The 16,884-nt window shown below is 61.0% G+C and overlaps 2 protein-coding genes across 3 annotated transcripts in view; one reads left to right on the top strand and one right to left on the bottom strand.

Annotated features, from left to right (window-relative positions):
- The window catches only part of TRAP1 (TNF receptor associated protein 1), a 51,682-nt gene extending 45,963 nt beyond the window's left edge, over positions 1-5,719 (top strand). Inside the window, exons 13-18 of the mRNA XM_062180164.1 lie at positions 1,386-1,571; positions 1,894-2,032; positions 2,318-2,403; positions 2,966-3,111; positions 5,371-5,443; positions 5,538-5,719. Coding sequence (XP_062036148.1) covers positions 1,386-1,571; positions 1,894-2,032; positions 2,318-2,403; positions 2,966-3,111; positions 5,371-5,443; positions 5,538-5,639 — 732 coding nt within the window. The 3' untranslated portion in view covers positions 5,640-5,719. The remainder of the gene's footprint in view (positions 1-1,385; positions 1,572-1,893; positions 2,033-2,317; positions 2,404-2,965; positions 3,112-5,370; positions 5,444-5,537) is intronic.
- Positions 5,720-5,742: 23 nt separating this feature from the next.
- On the bottom strand, positions 5,743-15,437 carry DNASE1 (deoxyribonuclease 1). 2 transcript variants are annotated; one of them, XM_062180165.1, is made up of 10 exons: positions 8,760-15,437; positions 8,149-8,218; positions 7,671-7,815; positions 7,280-7,368; positions 7,051-7,134; positions 6,714-6,829; positions 6,490-6,602; positions 6,262-6,416; positions 5,961-6,057; positions 5,743-5,832 (listed from the first exon to the last, which is right to left on the bottom strand). In XM_062180165.1, exons 3-10 carry the CDS (start codon positions 7,812-7,814, stop codon positions 5,785-5,787), a joined length of 846 nt encoding a protein of 281 aa, XP_062036149.1. In that variant the 5' UTR covers position 7,815; positions 8,149-8,218; positions 8,760-15,437; the 3' UTR covers positions 5,743-5,784. The 2 variants fall into 2 exon arrangements, with proteins under 2 accessions (XP_062036149.1, XP_062036150.1); XM_062180166.1 differs by lacking the exons at positions 7,280-7,368; positions 8,149-8,218; positions 8,760-15,437 and having other exon boundaries at positions 7,671-7,798.
- Positions 15,438-16,884: the final 1,447 nt, after the last annotated feature.

Genomic DNA, 16,884 nt, shown 5'->3' with positions numbered 1-16,884 from the left:
CCTGCGGTGGCATCAGAGGATGGGAGGCCCCGCGAGGTGCAGCTCCTCCTGTCCCTGGCACACACGCGCTGTCCAGCAAGGCTGAGCCCTGAGAGCTGGCGGGAAAGGGGCGAGCACCGGGCTCCCCTTGGGAGGCCACGGAAAGGCGGGGCCAGCCGAGCACCAGGCTCCCCTTGCAGGGGGGCCTGTGTGCAGGGGCTCTCGTTGGAATCGGGGGCATCCTTGACACTGCCCCGGTGGCCAGCAGCTCTGTGAGATGGTGTCTGTGTCCCGTAGACGTTTACGACCTAATCACGTGTCATCAGTCCCGTCGAGGTTCACCTGTGGAGGGGCGCGCTCAGTGCCCAGCGGCCAGCGCCCCGGGCTCCGGGACAGCCACCTGCTGTCACCTGGAGGCGCCTGTGAGCGGCCGCCCCGTGCAGGCCTGGCAGTCGCCATCACAGCTTTCACCTTTCTTGGCACCCAGCGCAGGGGAGGAGCGTGCGCTGTGGACCACAGGGCCCTCCTACCCTCGGCCGCGTCTCGCGCAGGCCTGTGTGGGCCCCACTCGGGGCAAGCGTTGGCTCCGCCGGTGCCTGTGCTTGTAAGTGAGGACCCAGAGCAGAATCCTCCGTGCGGGCGCCACCCGGGCCTGCCTGGCGTCTGCTTTAGGCCACAGCAGCCCCGGGCGTGGCTGTCACTCGTCCGCTGTGCCCTTCCCCGGGTCCCCGTGCTCTGTACTGCGTTCTGTTCTTTTTAAGATTGATTTATTCATTCGAAAGGCAGAGTTAGAGAGGGAGAGGCAGAGCTCCTCCATCTACTGGTTCACTCCCAAATGGCCACAACAGCCAGAGCTGGGTCACTCCAAAGCCAGGAGCCAAAAGCTGCTTCTGGGTCTCCCAGGCGGTGCAGGGGCCCAAGCACTTGAGCCATCTTCTGCTGTTTTCTCAAGCAATAGCAGAGAGCTGGATGGGAAGTGGAGCAGCTGGGACTCGAACCAGTGCCCATACAGGATGCCGGCGCCCCAGCACTGGCCCTACGACTGAGGCTTTGTGAAGGCCATGCCAGGCTGGTGGCACTGGGGTGCAGGCTCCCAGCCTGCCGCTCCTCACCCCTCCTGACCCACGCAGGCCCCAGTGGTCACGTCCTGTCCGCAGGCGGAGACTGAGCCCCTCCTCTAAGAGCTCTAAGTCCCACTTGGGTCCCAGCCCTGGCTGTGAAGAAGCTGGCAAACGCTGGACTTCCCCTGTGAGGCCAGCTGCCCACAGAGGCTCTTGGGAGGCGCCAGGCCACTGGGGTTCCAGTCTGAGGTGGGACCTGCCCATAGACTGCCACAAGTCTACCCCAGCCCCAGAGGCCGGCCAGCCTGAGCCGCCAGAGCGTGAGCCCGCCTGGTCTGTGTGCAGGAGGACATCGCGAAGCTGCTGCGCTACGAGTCCTCGGCGCTGCCGGCTGGCCAGCTGACCAGTCTCACGGACTACGCCAGCCGCATGCAGGCCGGCACCCGCAACATCTACTACCTGTGCGCGCCCAACCGGCACCTGGCCGAGCACTCGCCCTACTACGAGGCCATGAAACAGAAGAACACAGAGGTGGGTGAGACGGGTCACGTGGGGCTCCCGGGGGCCACCCACGGCTGCTGCCCGGAGGCCTCGCTGCCTTGTCTTCCATGGAGCCAGGGCGGGGGCTGGGCACACTGAGCCTCTTGACCTTCCCACCTCTGCGTGGTGAAGATCCGCTGCCCAGTGAGGATCCCGCTGCCCGGGACCTGGGAGGCGTGGGGCCACGTCTGCCATCTGGCTGTGCTCCACTAGGGGGCGCTGCCTGCGCTGTTGTGTGATCTGCCCCCAGTACAGCCCGGGAGCCCAGCGCCCTGAGGGGCCCCTTGTTCCAGGATCCGTGTGGCGCCCGCAGGTTCTCTTCTGCTACGAGCAGTTTGATGAGCTGACCCTGCTGCACCTGCGCGAGTTCGACAGGAAGAAGCTGATCTCTGTGGAGACCGACATCGTGGTCGACCACTACAAGGAGGAGAAGTTCGAGGACACGTCCCCAGGTCTGGGGGCGCCCTGAGGGTTGCGGGGGGGGCCGACCTCTCCTTCCTGCCAGGCCCCCCTGCCCTGCAGGGTGGGCCCCCACAGGCTCTTTCTTCCCGGAACTGGACTCACCCCCATGCCAGCAGCTGTCTGGGTGGGAGTCTTGTGTCCCTCTCCAGGGCTGCTTCCGTGGCACCTCCTGCCATGAACTGGAGCTGGAATTTGGGCCCTGGGAACGTTAGAGGCTCCGTCTTGTAGCTGAGGCGCTTCTGGGGGGGAGCTCACTTGTGCCTGCTCTCCCGCAGCTGAGGCGCGGCTCTCGGACAAGGAGGCAGAGGAGCTGGTGGCCTGGATGCGCAATGCTCTGGGGTCTCGCGTGGCCAATGTGAAGGTGAGGCGTCCCCAGAGCGGGCCCCGGTGCCCTGTGCTGTGGCCCTCAGCCAGGCGGGGCTGCTGGCTCAGGGATGTGGGTGGGAAGAGGGCTCCTGGGGGACACCTGGAGCCAAGTGCCTTGGCCAGGTTCACGATGCCACCCACTTCTGCCCCGCGGGCTTGGGCTGCGTCCTGGTTGGACAAATGCTACGTGGTTAGGCCTCAGGTGACCTGGGAGGCAGGTCAGCTATTGCCCCAAGTTCCAGAGACCCGATGAGGATCGGCTCACACCCTCCACACCCTCCCCGGTCTGCTGCCCGGAGGCAGAGGCCCAGGGCCGGCAGGTGGCGAGGGCAGGTGGGCCAGCGCTGGCAGCTGAGCCTCTGCGCGAGGAAGGGGAGGCAGAGGCCTGGGGGCCTGGGTGACACGCCAGCTGCAGTTGGCCATGGACGCACAGAGGTGTGGGGGAGACAGGGAGGGGCAGGAGGAGGGAACGCCACTCTGAGGGCGCTGCAGGCCTGTCCCTGGGGCCCCCCTTTTCCTCACCCCTGGGTGAGACTCTCCGGCCCCCTTGCCTGCAGGTGACTCTGCGCCTGGACACCCACCCTGCCATGGTGACCGTGCTGGAGATGGGTGCCGCCCGGCACTTCCTGCGCATGCAGCAGCTGGCCCGGACCCAGGAGGAGCGCGCGCAGCTCCTGCAGCCCACGCTCGAGATCAACCCCAGGTGAGCCCGGAGTGGGCGCGGTAGGGGGGCGCAGGGAGCTGCTGCGTGTGTGGACGGCCCTGAGGGAGGGTCTCCTGGCGTTCCCACGGTCAGGTTCGACTGAAGAACTCTGTCCGCTGAGTCCCTGGGCTTTATTTATGTGGAAGGCAGGGGCCACCCGCAAGGCCGCCCGTTCTGTCTCCCTCGTGGTAACAGCGCCACGTGCCCCCACCTCCGCGTAGTTTTTGCCACTGTGCCCTTGTGACGGACGTGGGAGTGTTGGGAGCAAGGGTCTGCGCACGTTCTTACTCCCCTGAGCGTCTCGGGGTCGCCCATGGGGCTGCTGCTATGCCCAAGGGTGACGGTGCAGGTCCTGTTGCCTGCGGGGTCGAGTCCCCAGCCCCTCCGTGCGTCCCCTGGCCTGGGGGTCCTCGGGCTCCCGTTTTTGCTGAGCTCTCCCTCCTGGGTCACTGTGCTGTGTGTCGCCCTGGCCACTGCAGGTGTCCTGTCTGTCCCTACAGTGACCTGAGAAGAGTTCTTGATTGTGATGTAATCAAAGTCACAAATCTGTTGCATGCTTTTTGGTCTTAAATCTTTCTCTAGAGAATCAGCCAAGAATTCCCTACATTACATTTCCTTCCGAGAGCTGCATGGCTGCGGCTTCATGTCTACCGAGTGTGGCGAGGCCCCAGCGCACGCCCTCTCCGGCCCGTGCTGCCCTGCCATTCCTGTCCCAGGGCATCAGGACAGTACTGCCCACTCGGCCACTCACAAGTGGCTTTCCCACAAGCCTTCACATCCCAGAAGCGTTGTCAAGGACTTGTTTTGTTTGCAAGGTGGAGTTAGGACGGCGAGCAGAGCTCTCTCACCTGTTTCCCTCCCCTCGCAGCCAGGGCCGCAGCCAGGAGCTGCATCTGGGCCTCCTTTGGGGAAGAGCGGCCCAGGTCTGCCTGCGAGCAGTGGCGAGGTGCGGGCTTGCTCACTGCGGCTCTGATGTGAAGCTGGTGTTTATCAGAGAGCCCTGCAAAAGGGCCAGAGGACTTCTGAGTTTTAGTGGCATGAAGGTCTGGTAATGTCTCTGCGCCGTTCAGAATTCAGGGAGAGAAGCTGATAGGACCAGTGTCCCTCCTGTCCTCCCCAGGTTGCTCGTGGCTTTGCAGGGACGGGCAGGCGTGTGGGTCTCCCTTCATCACACAGGAGACTGCAGCTGCTGGGCAGTGGCAGAGCCGGCTCGGCAGCACCCAGTGTCGTTTCGTTCCCGGTGCAGGGCACACGGATCGCCCCCTGCCCACTACCCTCAGTCGTCTCCGACTTCTCAGTGTTCGCCATTCTCATCGTTTTAGTATTTTTTCTATGCAGAAGAACTTACGAATAGTCAGATTTCTCATTTTCTTTTTTGGCTGCTTTCTGAGATTACATCCTACCTGTTCTCTTCTGATGTTCTGCTTTTGTCACTTTGAGTTTTGTGTTCAGTGTCTGATCCTTTTGGAATTTGATACAGAGAATAAGGCAGGAATCCAGGTCAGTCTCTCCCTCCCATGCTTGGCGGAACCCGGCTTCCCTGTGCTGAGCTGGTCCTGTTTTGCCCTCAGGAAAGTAAACATGGGAGATTCCCATCTGTATTTTAAATTAGGTACATAAAAAGACTTTTGTTTAAAAAGGACTTTGTATTTCAAAGGCAGCATCGACAGAGGGAAAGAAAGATCTTCCATCTGCTGGTTCCCTCTGGATGGCCCGGTCTGGGCCAGGCTGAAGCCAGAAACCCAGAACTTCCCCTAGTTTCCCACACAGGTATCGGGGGCCCAAGCTCTGGGACTGTCCTCCACTTTTCCCAGGAGCAGCAGGGACTCAGCCCGGTGCTCTGGTGTAGGCAGCTCGGTCACAAGCCACAGCTGAGCCAGCTGTGCTCCAGTGCCGCCCCCTGGAAGCAATCTTTGATGTTCGCTGTCAGTGTAGAAGAGTGGCATGTGTCGGTTTAGGAAGGTGTCACCTTGTTTGCAGGTTCACTCCCAGGCTCGAGCCGGGGGCTGGGACCTGACATCCCCATGACAGCTGCCTCTCGGGACACTAGCGGGCAGTGTGGGACCAGGGGTCTCAACTGCCCGGCGCGTTACAGTTCGCATTAGCTTTGGTGCTCAGCCACGTTCCCGTGTTTGCTGGGTACGTACCCATGCACCTGAAGCTGTTCTTCAGATGCTCGGTCACTGGGCTAGGAGGACAGAGGCCCCCGCAGTGGGGCACAGCTCCAGCACGAGCTGACTGGGGGCTTCTGTGTCGCAGGCACGCGCTCATCAGGAAGCTCAGTCAGCTGACGGCGAGCGAGCCCGAGTTGGCCCAGCTGCTGGTGGATCAGGTGAGAGGCACCGGGGAGGCTGCTGCAGCCGGTCGGGTCGTGCAGTGGTTTTCTGCTCAATTTTACGGAGCTGTTCTTGGCCCATGCCTTCCAGATCTACGACAACGCCATGATCGCCGCAGGGCTGGTGGATGACCCCAGGCCCATGGTGGGCCGTCTCCACGACCTTCTCGTCAAGGCCCTGGAGAGACACTGACAGCCCGGGGAGCAAGGACTGGAACCACACATAAGGCCAAGCACCCTCTTTATTGACCTGCATTAAAAGGTGGCTCTGCATCTACGCGTCACGCTGCTGTGTTGGGAGGCAGGGATGCTGGGGGCGGGGTCTGGGAGCCGCCGCCTCAGGCGAGCGTCACCTCCACAGGGTAGTGGTCGCTGATGGCCTGGGCCTGTGAGGAAACATGCCACACGGCTGGGACTGCAGGCCCTGCCCCGGCCTAGGGGTTTCGGGCAGTAAGAAAAGGCCAGAAAGCACAGGCCCCGGCTGAGCCACAGTGTGGGTGGCGAGGGCACCTACCAGTTGGTTGCTCAGTCCATACGCAGCTTGGAAGTTGAAAGGAGCGGCCGAGTTGGGGACAACAGCGTCCTGCAGCAGAGGTCCGGCCACCACGATTCTGCAGGTGCAGAACGAGAGGCTGCTTCCACCGGGGCATTGGTCGGGCTCCCACCAGCAGTGACTGAACGGGGCCCCGGGTCCAGATGTAGCCCACCAGCCTGTGCACCTGAGGCAAACTTCCTGCTGTACCTGTTATCCCCAGACATGCTTCTGCCCAGTTCCTAGGTGGGCGGCCGAGCGTGAAAGGCCGGGGCCTGCTCACCTGTCGTAGGCACAGTTGGTGGAGGTGGCCGTGGTGTCCGCAGTGTCAGGAATCAGCCACTTGAAGGCAGGGTCCGTGCGCAGGCGGATGGACGACCACTGGGTGGAGGTGACGTAGCTGCAGTCCGCGTTGAAATCCCCCATGAGCATGACATCCTGCCAGGAAACCCCTGCCCGTTGGCCCGGATGCAGGTGGGGCCTGGAGCCCACCACCCAGGCCGGGCCTCACCTGTAGGCCCCACTTCTTCCGGACATCCAGGGAGACGTCATAGAGAGCATCGATCTCCGCCACTGCGTCCTCGGGGGCTGCGTGCAGGGGCACGATGGCGAACTCCCGGACCTCTGCAGAGGGCGGCAGGAGGTCCACGTCCGTGCAGAGCCCCGGCCGCAGCCACGCTCCTGCGGCTGTCCCCCGAGTGGACCCCGGGCGCTGGGGCCACGCTTAGCACTCACTCGTGAACGGGGAGGAGAACTTGACAATGGCTGGCTCTCGGCTGAAGGTGTCAGTCCCACAGGGCTCACAGCCGTCATCGTAGTAATAGCTGTCCAGGACAGACACCTGGTCAGGCCTGCAGGAAGGTCAAGGGGGAGAGGTCATGTGACCCTGAGCTGGGCGCTGCCCCTTCTGCCTCCTGGCACCCAACCCATGAGCCTGGGAGAAGCAGCAGTCAGCGCTCAGTCACCTCACCCGACCTGCGTCCCTGGGAGGACACGGCCACTGGGCAGTGTGACTGCAACCCGGGCCTCACTGGACTCTCAGATCACCCCAGCCCCGGGACCCCGACTTTGCCTGTATACGAAGAGGTACCGCTCCTTGTAGGTGCTGCGCCCCAGGGGCTCGCTGGCCACAAAGCGGTAGGTGTCCGGTGCCTTCCTGGAGAAACAAAAAGATCCAGCTGAGGTGACACAGTGGCTGCCACAGGCAGGCCCTGCCCGCGTCCCCATCAGTGGCCCCAAGTGCAGTGAGGCTGTGCCTGGGAGTGGTCGTCACCTCCCCGGGCCCCACAGCTGTCACCCACTCGTTGAGCTTGTCCAGCAGTTTCCCCACGGCCGTCAGGTGGCTGTCTCTGACCTCCTGGACGAGGGCGATGTCGTAGCGCTGCAGGATCTGGGGGTGGGGCCGCCGTGGCACAGCTGAGTGGATGTGGCCGAGGGGCCCTGCGTCCCCCACCCCCAGGGTCACTGTGGGAGCCTGGGCTGTTTACATCTCAGTCCGGCCAAAGCCCAAGTGGGGACGCAGCCGCCAGCCATGAAAACACAAGGGCAGGACCATAAGGCTCTGGGTGCCCGGTGCCCAGCACCTACGGCCTGGCCTTACCCAGCTGCCCTGGGCACAAACCTAGACTGTGCGCCAGACAACACAGGGATCCTTAACCCCGCCCCTACGGGGTCAGGCCCCTGAGGACTGACCCGCACGATGTAGCTGGTGAGGGTGGCATTGGACATCTTGGTCTCCCCAAAAGACCGGATGTTGAAGGCTGCAATCTTCAGAGACCCGGCCAGCTGCAGCAGGCCGGCCAGGGTCAGCAGCGCCGTCAGCATCGCGTTCTTCATGCTGGGGGAGGTGGGGACAGAGAAGCAGAGATGAGACTGCCCTGGCCTGGCAGGAACTGGGGAGGCCCAAGGCCAAGAAGTCTCGTGCTAGAACAGAGGACCCTCAGCCTTTCTGCCAGTGTCCAGAGGGGCAAACACCTAGTGCCACAGACATGACCCTGGGTCACCCACCCACCCACCAGCAAACCGGCCCTGGGCACAATGCCAGCCAGAAGCGTCTGTGGCCACCTGAGCCCCATGCTTTCCCGGCTGGACTCAGCTGAGCCTGCTCTCCCACTGCCCTCCCCGCTCTGAGACTGGCCAGCCACCTAGGGGACTACAGCCTGGTGCTTACCCAAGACAATGAGAGTGCAGTAATTCTCCAGTTCTGGAATATTCTGATGTTAATTTTTCTCCTTTTGCTGCTTTAAGGTAAAAATGTTAGTTTACAAAGGGAAGCCGCTGAAGAAAACTGACCCCAAGGCCCCTGTAGACCTGTTGGGCTCAGGATCCCTGCACAGGCAGCGCTGGCTGCCCAGGGCTTTAAAAAGGTTCAGGCAGCTGTGACCACACCCCCTCCCCGCAGGTGGGTGCCCTTCACCTGACAGCAGGGAACAATGGTGCTGTCTGTGTGGCCTTCCCACGCAGGTGATTTCAACAGCACCAGTTCCTTGCTGCTATAAATACCCTTGATAATCATGTTTGCACTTGGTTCCAAAATGTCTAAAATTAGGGCCAAAGACTCCCATGCCCACCACACGTGCAGCCCTCCCGCCCTGCCAGGTGCCTGCCCTGAGACAGGCAGTGCATATGCTGCGGGGTGGGAGTGGGGCCCTGTGGGCGCCTGGCCTGCATGATGCCAGTGAAGCTCACGGCGACCAGGCCACCATGGCCTCACCCCCCGGCCCCGGCCTTCCTGGTGCGCAGCTGTCAGCTGTGAGATGCACTCAGCAGGGAGCCTCTTACCTGGGAGGACTGGCGGCTGAGGTCCAGGAGGCCCCTGTCATGAGGGCTCAAGGACAGAGCAGAGTGCGGGTCTGTCCTTGTTGGAAACTTTGGCCTTTGTATCCCTTTTCTGTGGCTGCTGTAACAAATACAAATCCGTGGCTGCAAACCACAGCTCAGTCCTGGAGGCCGGAAGCTATGCCTCAGGTGTCAGCAAGGCCAGGGGACAATTCTTCAGGGCTCCCTGGTCTCTGATGCTCCCTGGCTATGGCCACCTCACTCCCACCTGTGTCCACGGCCTCGTCAGTGTCCGCTCTCCCTCTGACTAACGCGCCTGAGTCAGGACCCTCCTGATGGCCCAGGTTGCGCCCCCTCTTGCCATTCCTATTTTAACCACATCTGCATGCAGGCTAACCCGAGGTTCCAGAGGGGACAGGGCCGCCTCTGGGGTGCCATCCCTCAGCCCACCACCCATCCATGGGGGCACTGCCAGGGCCAGGCCCGGTCCCTCCTTGGCAAGGAAGCCTAGCACAAGACACTGGCAACACTGGGATTTGAGACTTTCAGAGTACGTGGGGTGGGGGGGTGGCAGCAGTCAGCAGAGGGCCAAGGTCAGAGGACGAGGGCCACCACCCAGCTGGCCAGGAAGCAGCCATGGTGGAGAAGAAAAACAGTAGGGAGTGAGCCAGCTCCAAGGAGACCGGCAGAGTCCTGTTATATAAGAAGCTGCTGACAGACAGCTCTGGCCATGGGCACTGGCGCAGGCCTACTCACTTGTCCTGAGGGGTCCACGTGGTAGACTCACCGGCCTGCTCCTCAGGCTGCCAGGAGCCCCCACACAGGCCTTGGAGGGAGTTCTGATTGCCGACGCTCCCCTGCTGGCCGTGCCCAAGGCTGGGACAGCCTCCGCAAACTCCAGTCCGCGGACACCAGGCAAAGGCGTATTCGACGCGGGGGTGTCTGCCTCCGACTTGGGCGTTCTGTCCCGGCGTAGGAGCAGGAGCAGCCCTGCAGGGCAGCACCGCCCCTGCAGGGCAGCACCGCCCCCCGTGGGATCAAAACCAGCTGCACCACACGGCTCGTGTCAGTCCGGCCCCTGAGGGTCTCTGGTGGGCCGCTGGGAGTCCCTGGGCAGTCCTTGGTCTCCTGCCTCCACACCAGCTGCCAAGTTGGGACTCGGCCTCCCTGGTCCCACTGGGTGGGTAGCCCAGGGGCCTGTCCAGGTTTCCCACGGTGCCTTCACCCATGTCTTCAGTCTTCCTAGTGGGCCAAGACCAAGGCCTCCCCTGCCTTCCTCCTGGGATCGAGTGAAGCAAAGCAGCTGTCTCATGTCTGACATGGTCCCTCCACCCTGGGACCAGTTACCGTCTCACAGGCCTACCCCCATACTGCTCCCATTCCCCCAGACGCCCGCCAGGCCAGCAAGGGCAGCTCTGGTCAGCAGGCCTTGTTCAGGGCTTTTTCGACACTGGCGAGGTGGAAGCTCGCGGGGAGAACCGCACTGGCCCCTCTGCCTGTGGCCTCACGGCCTCGGTGAGCCACAGCCGAGCCCAGGCCCGGCAGTGAGCACAGGGGACGCTGCCATGCTGGGGCCCAGGCCCAGACACAGGACCTGGCATCGGGGAGGAGGAGGAAGCTCAGCGCTCCTCAAGGTCACACCGACAGGGAAACGGGCACCACTAGCCCGTGGCCACACAGGAAGCTGACCCCTTCTAGGGTCAGGGCAGGCTGTTTACCTCGGCCCCGAGGAACTGGGGCTTCCTTTTCAATTAAACCTGTCACAGACACAGGAAGGGAGAAGCGCACACAACGGCTCACTGACACCCAAGCCATGAAAAGGGTGAAGAAAACAACAGACAGCTCAGGGGTGGTGAAGGCCACGCAGAGCCCGCCTTGGCAGGGAGAGCTGCGTGCCTGCCCCACACGCGGGGAGGTGGCAACTGGGTATGCACACACATGGCCAGGACAGGGAAAACGGGTCGGGCATGGACCACACAGCAGCACCCCAGTGAGCTCAAAGTGGGGCACCAGGTGCTTTTTAACTCTGAGGGATGCAGGGACACACACCACCTTTGCACACCCAGCTCAGGGCAGTTCTCGTCCCAACATCAGGTCCTTCTGCAAAGCCCGGGGGCTCTGTGTGTACCCAGGCGCAGGAACAGTGAGCACCAGGCCAAATCCATGGGGAGCAAACAATGAGGCAACGTGCGTGCGCAGTCCAAGCAGATCCCCCAGCCCGCAAGCACGGCAACGCACAAATGAAGTCGAGTGCCCTGTCGCCAGGACACGGGCATGTCCGTCCACATACACCCACTGTTGAGGGTTCTGAACCATAACTAGGAGACTGGGCGCACCCGGGTGGCAACTCAGCCCACTTACTGAAGAGTCTCTCTTCTCTGGCCTTCGTCACAACTCCGACAACCTCCTATGAAGAAAATCTCAGTTCTACACACGGATCTGCAAAGAATACTTGCAGCACATTACACACCACTTGCGTGTAGATGCGTGAGTTCACACGGCCACACAGCACTGCCGGCAATCAGCAGTTCCACAGTGTTCTCTTTAGACAGCAGTAGCCAGCTGCCACCTGAGGAAGCAACACGGGTTTGAAACGCACTACGTGCGGTCCCTAATCTAGGCACTGAGCGCCAAGGGCCAGGGACACCAGTCAGTGCCTCCTGGTCCTGGTACAGGCAGCACCAGGCAAGAGCCCCCAGCAAAGCAACCCTGAATCTGATTGCACGTGCAGGCCAAAACACGGAGCGCAAACAGGACGGGGGCTCCTGTCCGCAGCACCACCCAGCCTCCGGGGAGGCGGCCAGCGCAGCGGCCAGCCCCGCCATAAATGCCAAGGTCAAGGAACGGAGGAGGGTGCCACAGGTTAAACACCTGAAACAGGTCGGTCAGTCAATGTGTGGCACTCCCGTGAACTCTGTGAACAAGCGCCCGTTGACACCTGAGCAGCTCTTGTTGAACAAACAAGTCATCTGAGAGGGAAGTCAGGATGCCGACCGGAGCTGATGCAATGTCACGCTTTCACGGTCGGCAACGGCCCCGTGACCATGCACTCTGAGTCGGTCTGGATGAGACATTTAAGGGCAGGTGCAGCAGTCAGAACCCCCACACCCCAAACCGAGGTGCCCAGACTCAAATCCCGGCTACTCCGTGTCCAGGACGGCACCTTGCAGGTGATGGCCCAAGTACTTGGGTCCCTGTCACCCACACAGGACACCCAGATGGAGTTCTGGGCTCCTGGCTTCAGGGAATAAAGATCTCTACATATCTTTTATATAAAAATTAAAATTAGGAGCCACCCTGTGGCGTGGTAGGTTAAGCCTCCACCTGCGGTGCTGGCACCCCACAAGGGCACCGGTTTCCGTCCTGGCTGCTCCTCTTCTACTACAGCTCTCTGCTTATGGCCTGGGAAGTGGAAGTGGAAGATGACTTAAGTCCTTGGGCCCCTGCAAGCCCCCGTGGGAGACCCGGAAGAAGCTCCTGGCTCTCCTGGCTTTGGATCAGCTCAGCTGCAGCCATTGTGGCCATTTGGGGCGGTGAACCAGTGGATGGAAGACCTCTCTGTTTCTCCCTATCTGTAACTCTGCCTCTCAAATAAATACATTTTTAAAAAGTTAAAGTGGGGCTGGCGCCGTGGCTTAACAGGCTAATCCTCTGCCTTGCGGCACCGGCACACCGGGTTCTAGTCCCAGTTGGGGCACTGGATTCTATCCCGATTGCCCCTCTTCCAGGCCAGCTCTCTGCTATGGCCCGGAAAGGCAGTGGAGGATGGCCCAAGTGCTTGGGCCCTGCACCCGCATGGGAGACCAGGAGAAGCACCTGGCTCCTGGCTTCGGATTAGCACAATGCGCTGGCCGCAGCGGCCATTGGAGGGTGAACCAACAGCAAAAGGAAGACCTTTCTCTCTCTCTCTCTCTCTCTCACTATCCACTCTGCCTGTCAAAAAAAAAAAAAAAAAGTTAAAGTGGAAAAATTAATAAAATGAAGAAAAGGAAACAGTAAAGGTTAAATGCTACGGCGCCAGGGATTCACTTCAGAACGCTGGCAGGTGCATGAAGGTCCGTGATGTCACTCTCCCCTTCTGAATACGCTCCAAGTCTCAGGGATTAACTTTTCTTTTTAACTTCGTAAGACACACCACTAGATGTGCTGCAATGTCCCAGAGTAATGTAACAAGTTCATGTGAGCAAACGTGGGGCCGAGGTTGTGCTGCAGCGGGTAAACCCACCGCCTGAGGTAGCAGCATCCCACACTGCAGCCCTGGTTTGAGTCCTCGTTCCTCGGCTTCCGGCCCAGCTCCGTGCTCGCGCACCTGGGAAGGCAGGGGAAGACGGGCCAAGTACCTGGGCCCCTGCACGGGAGACCCAGATGGAGTTCTTGGCTCCCAGCTTTGGCCTGGCCCAGCCCCAGCCACGGTAGCCACTTTGGAAGTAAACCAGCAAATATAAGATCTTTCTGTCTCTCTCCCCAACTCTCTATTGCTCTTTGAAATAAACATTTTCCCAAAAGAATGAAGACTGAAGAAAAAAAGAAAACCTTGGACACGCAGGGTTGCATCTCCGAAGGCTCCTCTGGTGGTGGAGAGGCACTGAGTGAGCTCAGAAGGTGGGGAGCAGGCGGAAGGGCAGTGGTCTCAGGGCGAGACACAGCGGCAGAGTGCACACGGGGGAGGGAGAGGGCTAGCAGGCTGGCGCACAGAGGGCCCTGTGGCCTTCCCGGGGGAGCTGTTGCCAACGCCTGCTGACAGAGCCCCTCTCAGGCAGGGGGCCTCCCCTCGGTCATCTGATGGGCACTGTAACTTGCCACAATGGGCCCGATTGCACCCCTGGCCCTCCCTGCCCATTGCCGGGGCCCCAGCACACCATCCAGATGCTCAAACACCTGTAGCCATGGTCCCTGAGCCCACCCACAGGCATCTGCGTGCAGGCCTGTCACTCCTGTCCCTGCATCCCACACGCTCCCAGGACACCTCATCACCGTGTCCAGACGTCAGCGCTCTCAGCGCATGGCCTGCCCCGTGGGATGCAGCTGCCACCCCCACTCTGCCAGGAAGGCTCTCGGGGCCCACCTGCCACTCCCGTCTCAGCCCGAACATCTTCACTGCACAGAAGCCGCCCCGACCCCCAGCTCCAGCACAGCCCCAGGCTGCTCGTGACCCACGTCCATGTTTGTTTGCATCTATTTGCTCCTTTCCGGCTTCTCAACCAAAACACAAGCTCCACGAAGCAGGGGCCTCGTCCTCTTTGTCCCCAAAACAACTAGGATGCTACAGCAGTGCGCAGCCTCGCTGCCCCTGCACCTCCCTGAGCTGCCCCACCGCTGGGCGCTGGCCAAGCCAGAGAAGGCCCACTCTCCAGGGACGCTGCCAGAGAAAACTGTGTCCTGGGAGGAGCCTGGCGGCCACGACCCCGGGCGCTGAGCGCACGTCTCCAAGAAGCGTTCCCGCCACAGCCGCTGTCCGGGCCACGGCGCAGCTCCCGAGGACGCGGGCTCACCCGGCTGAGCCAGGGCCAGGCCCAGAGCTCTGCCCTGACACTGCGTTCACCCTGCACTCAGCGACCGAACAGGTGACAGCCTTCACTCGGCTCACGTGTTGCCCTTGGCCCGAGACCCAGCCTCGCTCCCAGCCTGTGTGCATTTTCTTGTTTGTCATAAAGAAGGCATTAACCCAGGATGGAAAATTTCCCAGGACCACATGCATCTAACCTCTGCAGACTCACCAGAGCCAGCCATGCACAGAACAGTGGCCTCCACGCCCGGTGCAGGCAGCCAGCCGGCCAGCCCCCGTGACTAGCCCTCCCCTGCCCTAGGCCGCCCGTTTCTGCCTTTGGGGGAGCTGTAAATGAAGTTTAAAAAGCCATTTTTGAAACTGCATGTGCGGGAGGTCAGTGCATCTGCGGCCCAGGGCCAAGTGCACACGTGAGCTTCTGTTCCCAGCGCAGGCCAAGGCCCTTCAGGGTCTCGCCACGGGACCCCCTCCCTGGGCGCAGAGAGGCTCACACGTCAGCTCTTCCCATCCCAAAGGCTCAGCCCCTCCTGAGCACAGGCGGCCTTCCTGGGGGCGTCTCCCCACCTGAGGCTGGCAGCGTGAGCGTGGTGGTCGTGGTGGCTGTGGCGCGCCCAGGTGAGCTTGCTCCCCACTCACTAACCCTGCCTGCAGGGGACCGTGTGCTGGGGAGTCGCCCTGCTGGGGCTCACATCTGTCACACGCTGTTTTCATGAACTCCAGTTCTCCATCTCACCTCTTCACTACACCCCACAGCTTCCTTCAAGTCCACGTCGGAAAGAAGCCCCATCTCCACGCCCCCCCGTCCACGCCTCCCGCTCCTCACTGAGCCTCAGGCAGGACAGCAGGGTGGGCCGGGTGCTGAGGCAAGGCTGGCCTCGTGTGGGCAGCAGCAGGCTGTAAAGACCAGTGCGCCGGGGGCTCCCCCACAGGGGCCTCTCGGGTTTCCTAGGGGCTTCCTCCTTCGCACAGCCCTGAGCTCCCAGCCCCAGGAGACTGCCACAGCCACACTGCCTTCCGGTCATTCCTGCTTCTCTGGCCCAAGCAGCTTCACGAGCTGTCAGACGGGAACTGGCATCTCTGGCTTCCGCAGGCCCAAACTCCCAGCCTGGTGTCCCCAGCCCCCGGGTACTGGCTGCAGCCCGCCGGAGCTGTCCGCGCCCGGGACCAAGAGCAGGTCTCACCTCAGCAAGCTCCAGCCTCGCGCAGGGTGCAGGGCCGCTGGGCAGTCCTCCAGGCCTCGGCACACAGGGGCCTGCTGGGAGCTGCTCACGTGGGACCAGAGTCTGCCTGCAGTACCTTCGGGTCCCGGCGCAGTCACTGCAAAGGGGAGGTGGCAAAGACGGGGCTGCACAAGCGGCCGGGTAGCCTGCCCAGTACAGGCGGAGTGCACGTCTCCCAGGAGTAAGAAGGGACTTCAAAAAGTTTGAGGACAATGCAAATAAATGATAATTTTGGTGCAAAAAAATTTTTGAAAACCATGCATATGGGGATCTTTTAAAGTTCATGAAAAATGTGTATTATAAAAAATGCACAGATTTCGCCAGCGCCATGGCTCAATAGGCTAATCCTCTGCCTAGCGGCGCCGGCACACTAGGTTCTAGTCCCAATCAGGGCGCCAGATTCTGTCCCGGTTGCCCCTCTTCCAGGCCAGCTCTCTGCTATGGCCCAGGAGGGCAGTGGAGGATGGCCCAAGTGCATGGGCCCTGCACCCCATGGGAGACCAGCAGAAGCACCTGGCTCCTGCCTTAGGATCAGCACAGTGCGCCGGCCGCAGTGCACCGGCCACAGCATACCAGCCGCGGCGGCCATTGGAGGGTGAACCAACGGCAAAGGAAGACCTTTCTCTCTGTCTCTCTCTCTCTCTCTCACTATCCACTCTGCCTGTCAAAAATAAAATAAAATAAAAAAATGCACAGATTTCAAAATTATTCTACACCACAATAAACTTAACTTTTAATTCCATTTTCAACAAATTTTTTAAAAAGATTTACATATTATTTTAAAAGTCTGATTTACAGAGAGAGAAGAGACACAGAGATTTCCTATCCGCTGGTTCACTCCCATGAATGCTGCAACAGCCAGGCCTGGGCCAGGCCACACCAGGAGCTTCCTCCAGGTTCCCATGTGAGTGCAGAGACCCAAACATTTGGGCCATCCTCCACTGCTTGCCCAGGGAGTTGGACACGAACAAGCACCCATGTGGAATGCCAGCATTGCAGGTGGTGGTTCTACCCACTGCACCATGACACTGGCCCCCACACACTTTATTTCAGATGTTTACTTATTTATTTTCATTTTGTTTGAAAGGCACAGAGTGTAGGGCTGGCGCTGTGGCGTAGTAGGTAAAGCCGCCGCCTGCAGTGCCGGCATCCCATGTGGGCACTGGTTCGAGACCCAGCTGTTCCACTTCCGATCCAGCTCTCTGCTATGGCCCAGGAAAGCAGTGGAAGATGGCCCAAGACCCTGGATCCCTGCACCCATGTGGGAGACCCAGAAGAAGCTTCTGGCTCCTGGCTTTGGATCGGCACAGCTCCGGACATTGGGGCCATCTGGGGAGTGAACCCGTGGGTAGAAGACCTCTCTCTCTGCCTCTCCTCTCTCTGTGTAACTGTGACTTTCAAG

The sequence above is a fragment of the Lepus europaeus genome, chromosome 21, assembly GCF_033115175.1.
Source record: "Lepus europaeus isolate LE1 chromosome 21, mLepTim1.pri, whole genome shotgun sequence".
NCBI lineage: Eukaryota > Metazoa > Chordata > Mammalia > Lagomorpha > Leporidae > Lepus > Lepus europaeus.
The sequence above is the reverse complement of the archived record's forward strand: the minus strand, read 5'-3'. Positions and strand labels throughout refer to the sequence as shown.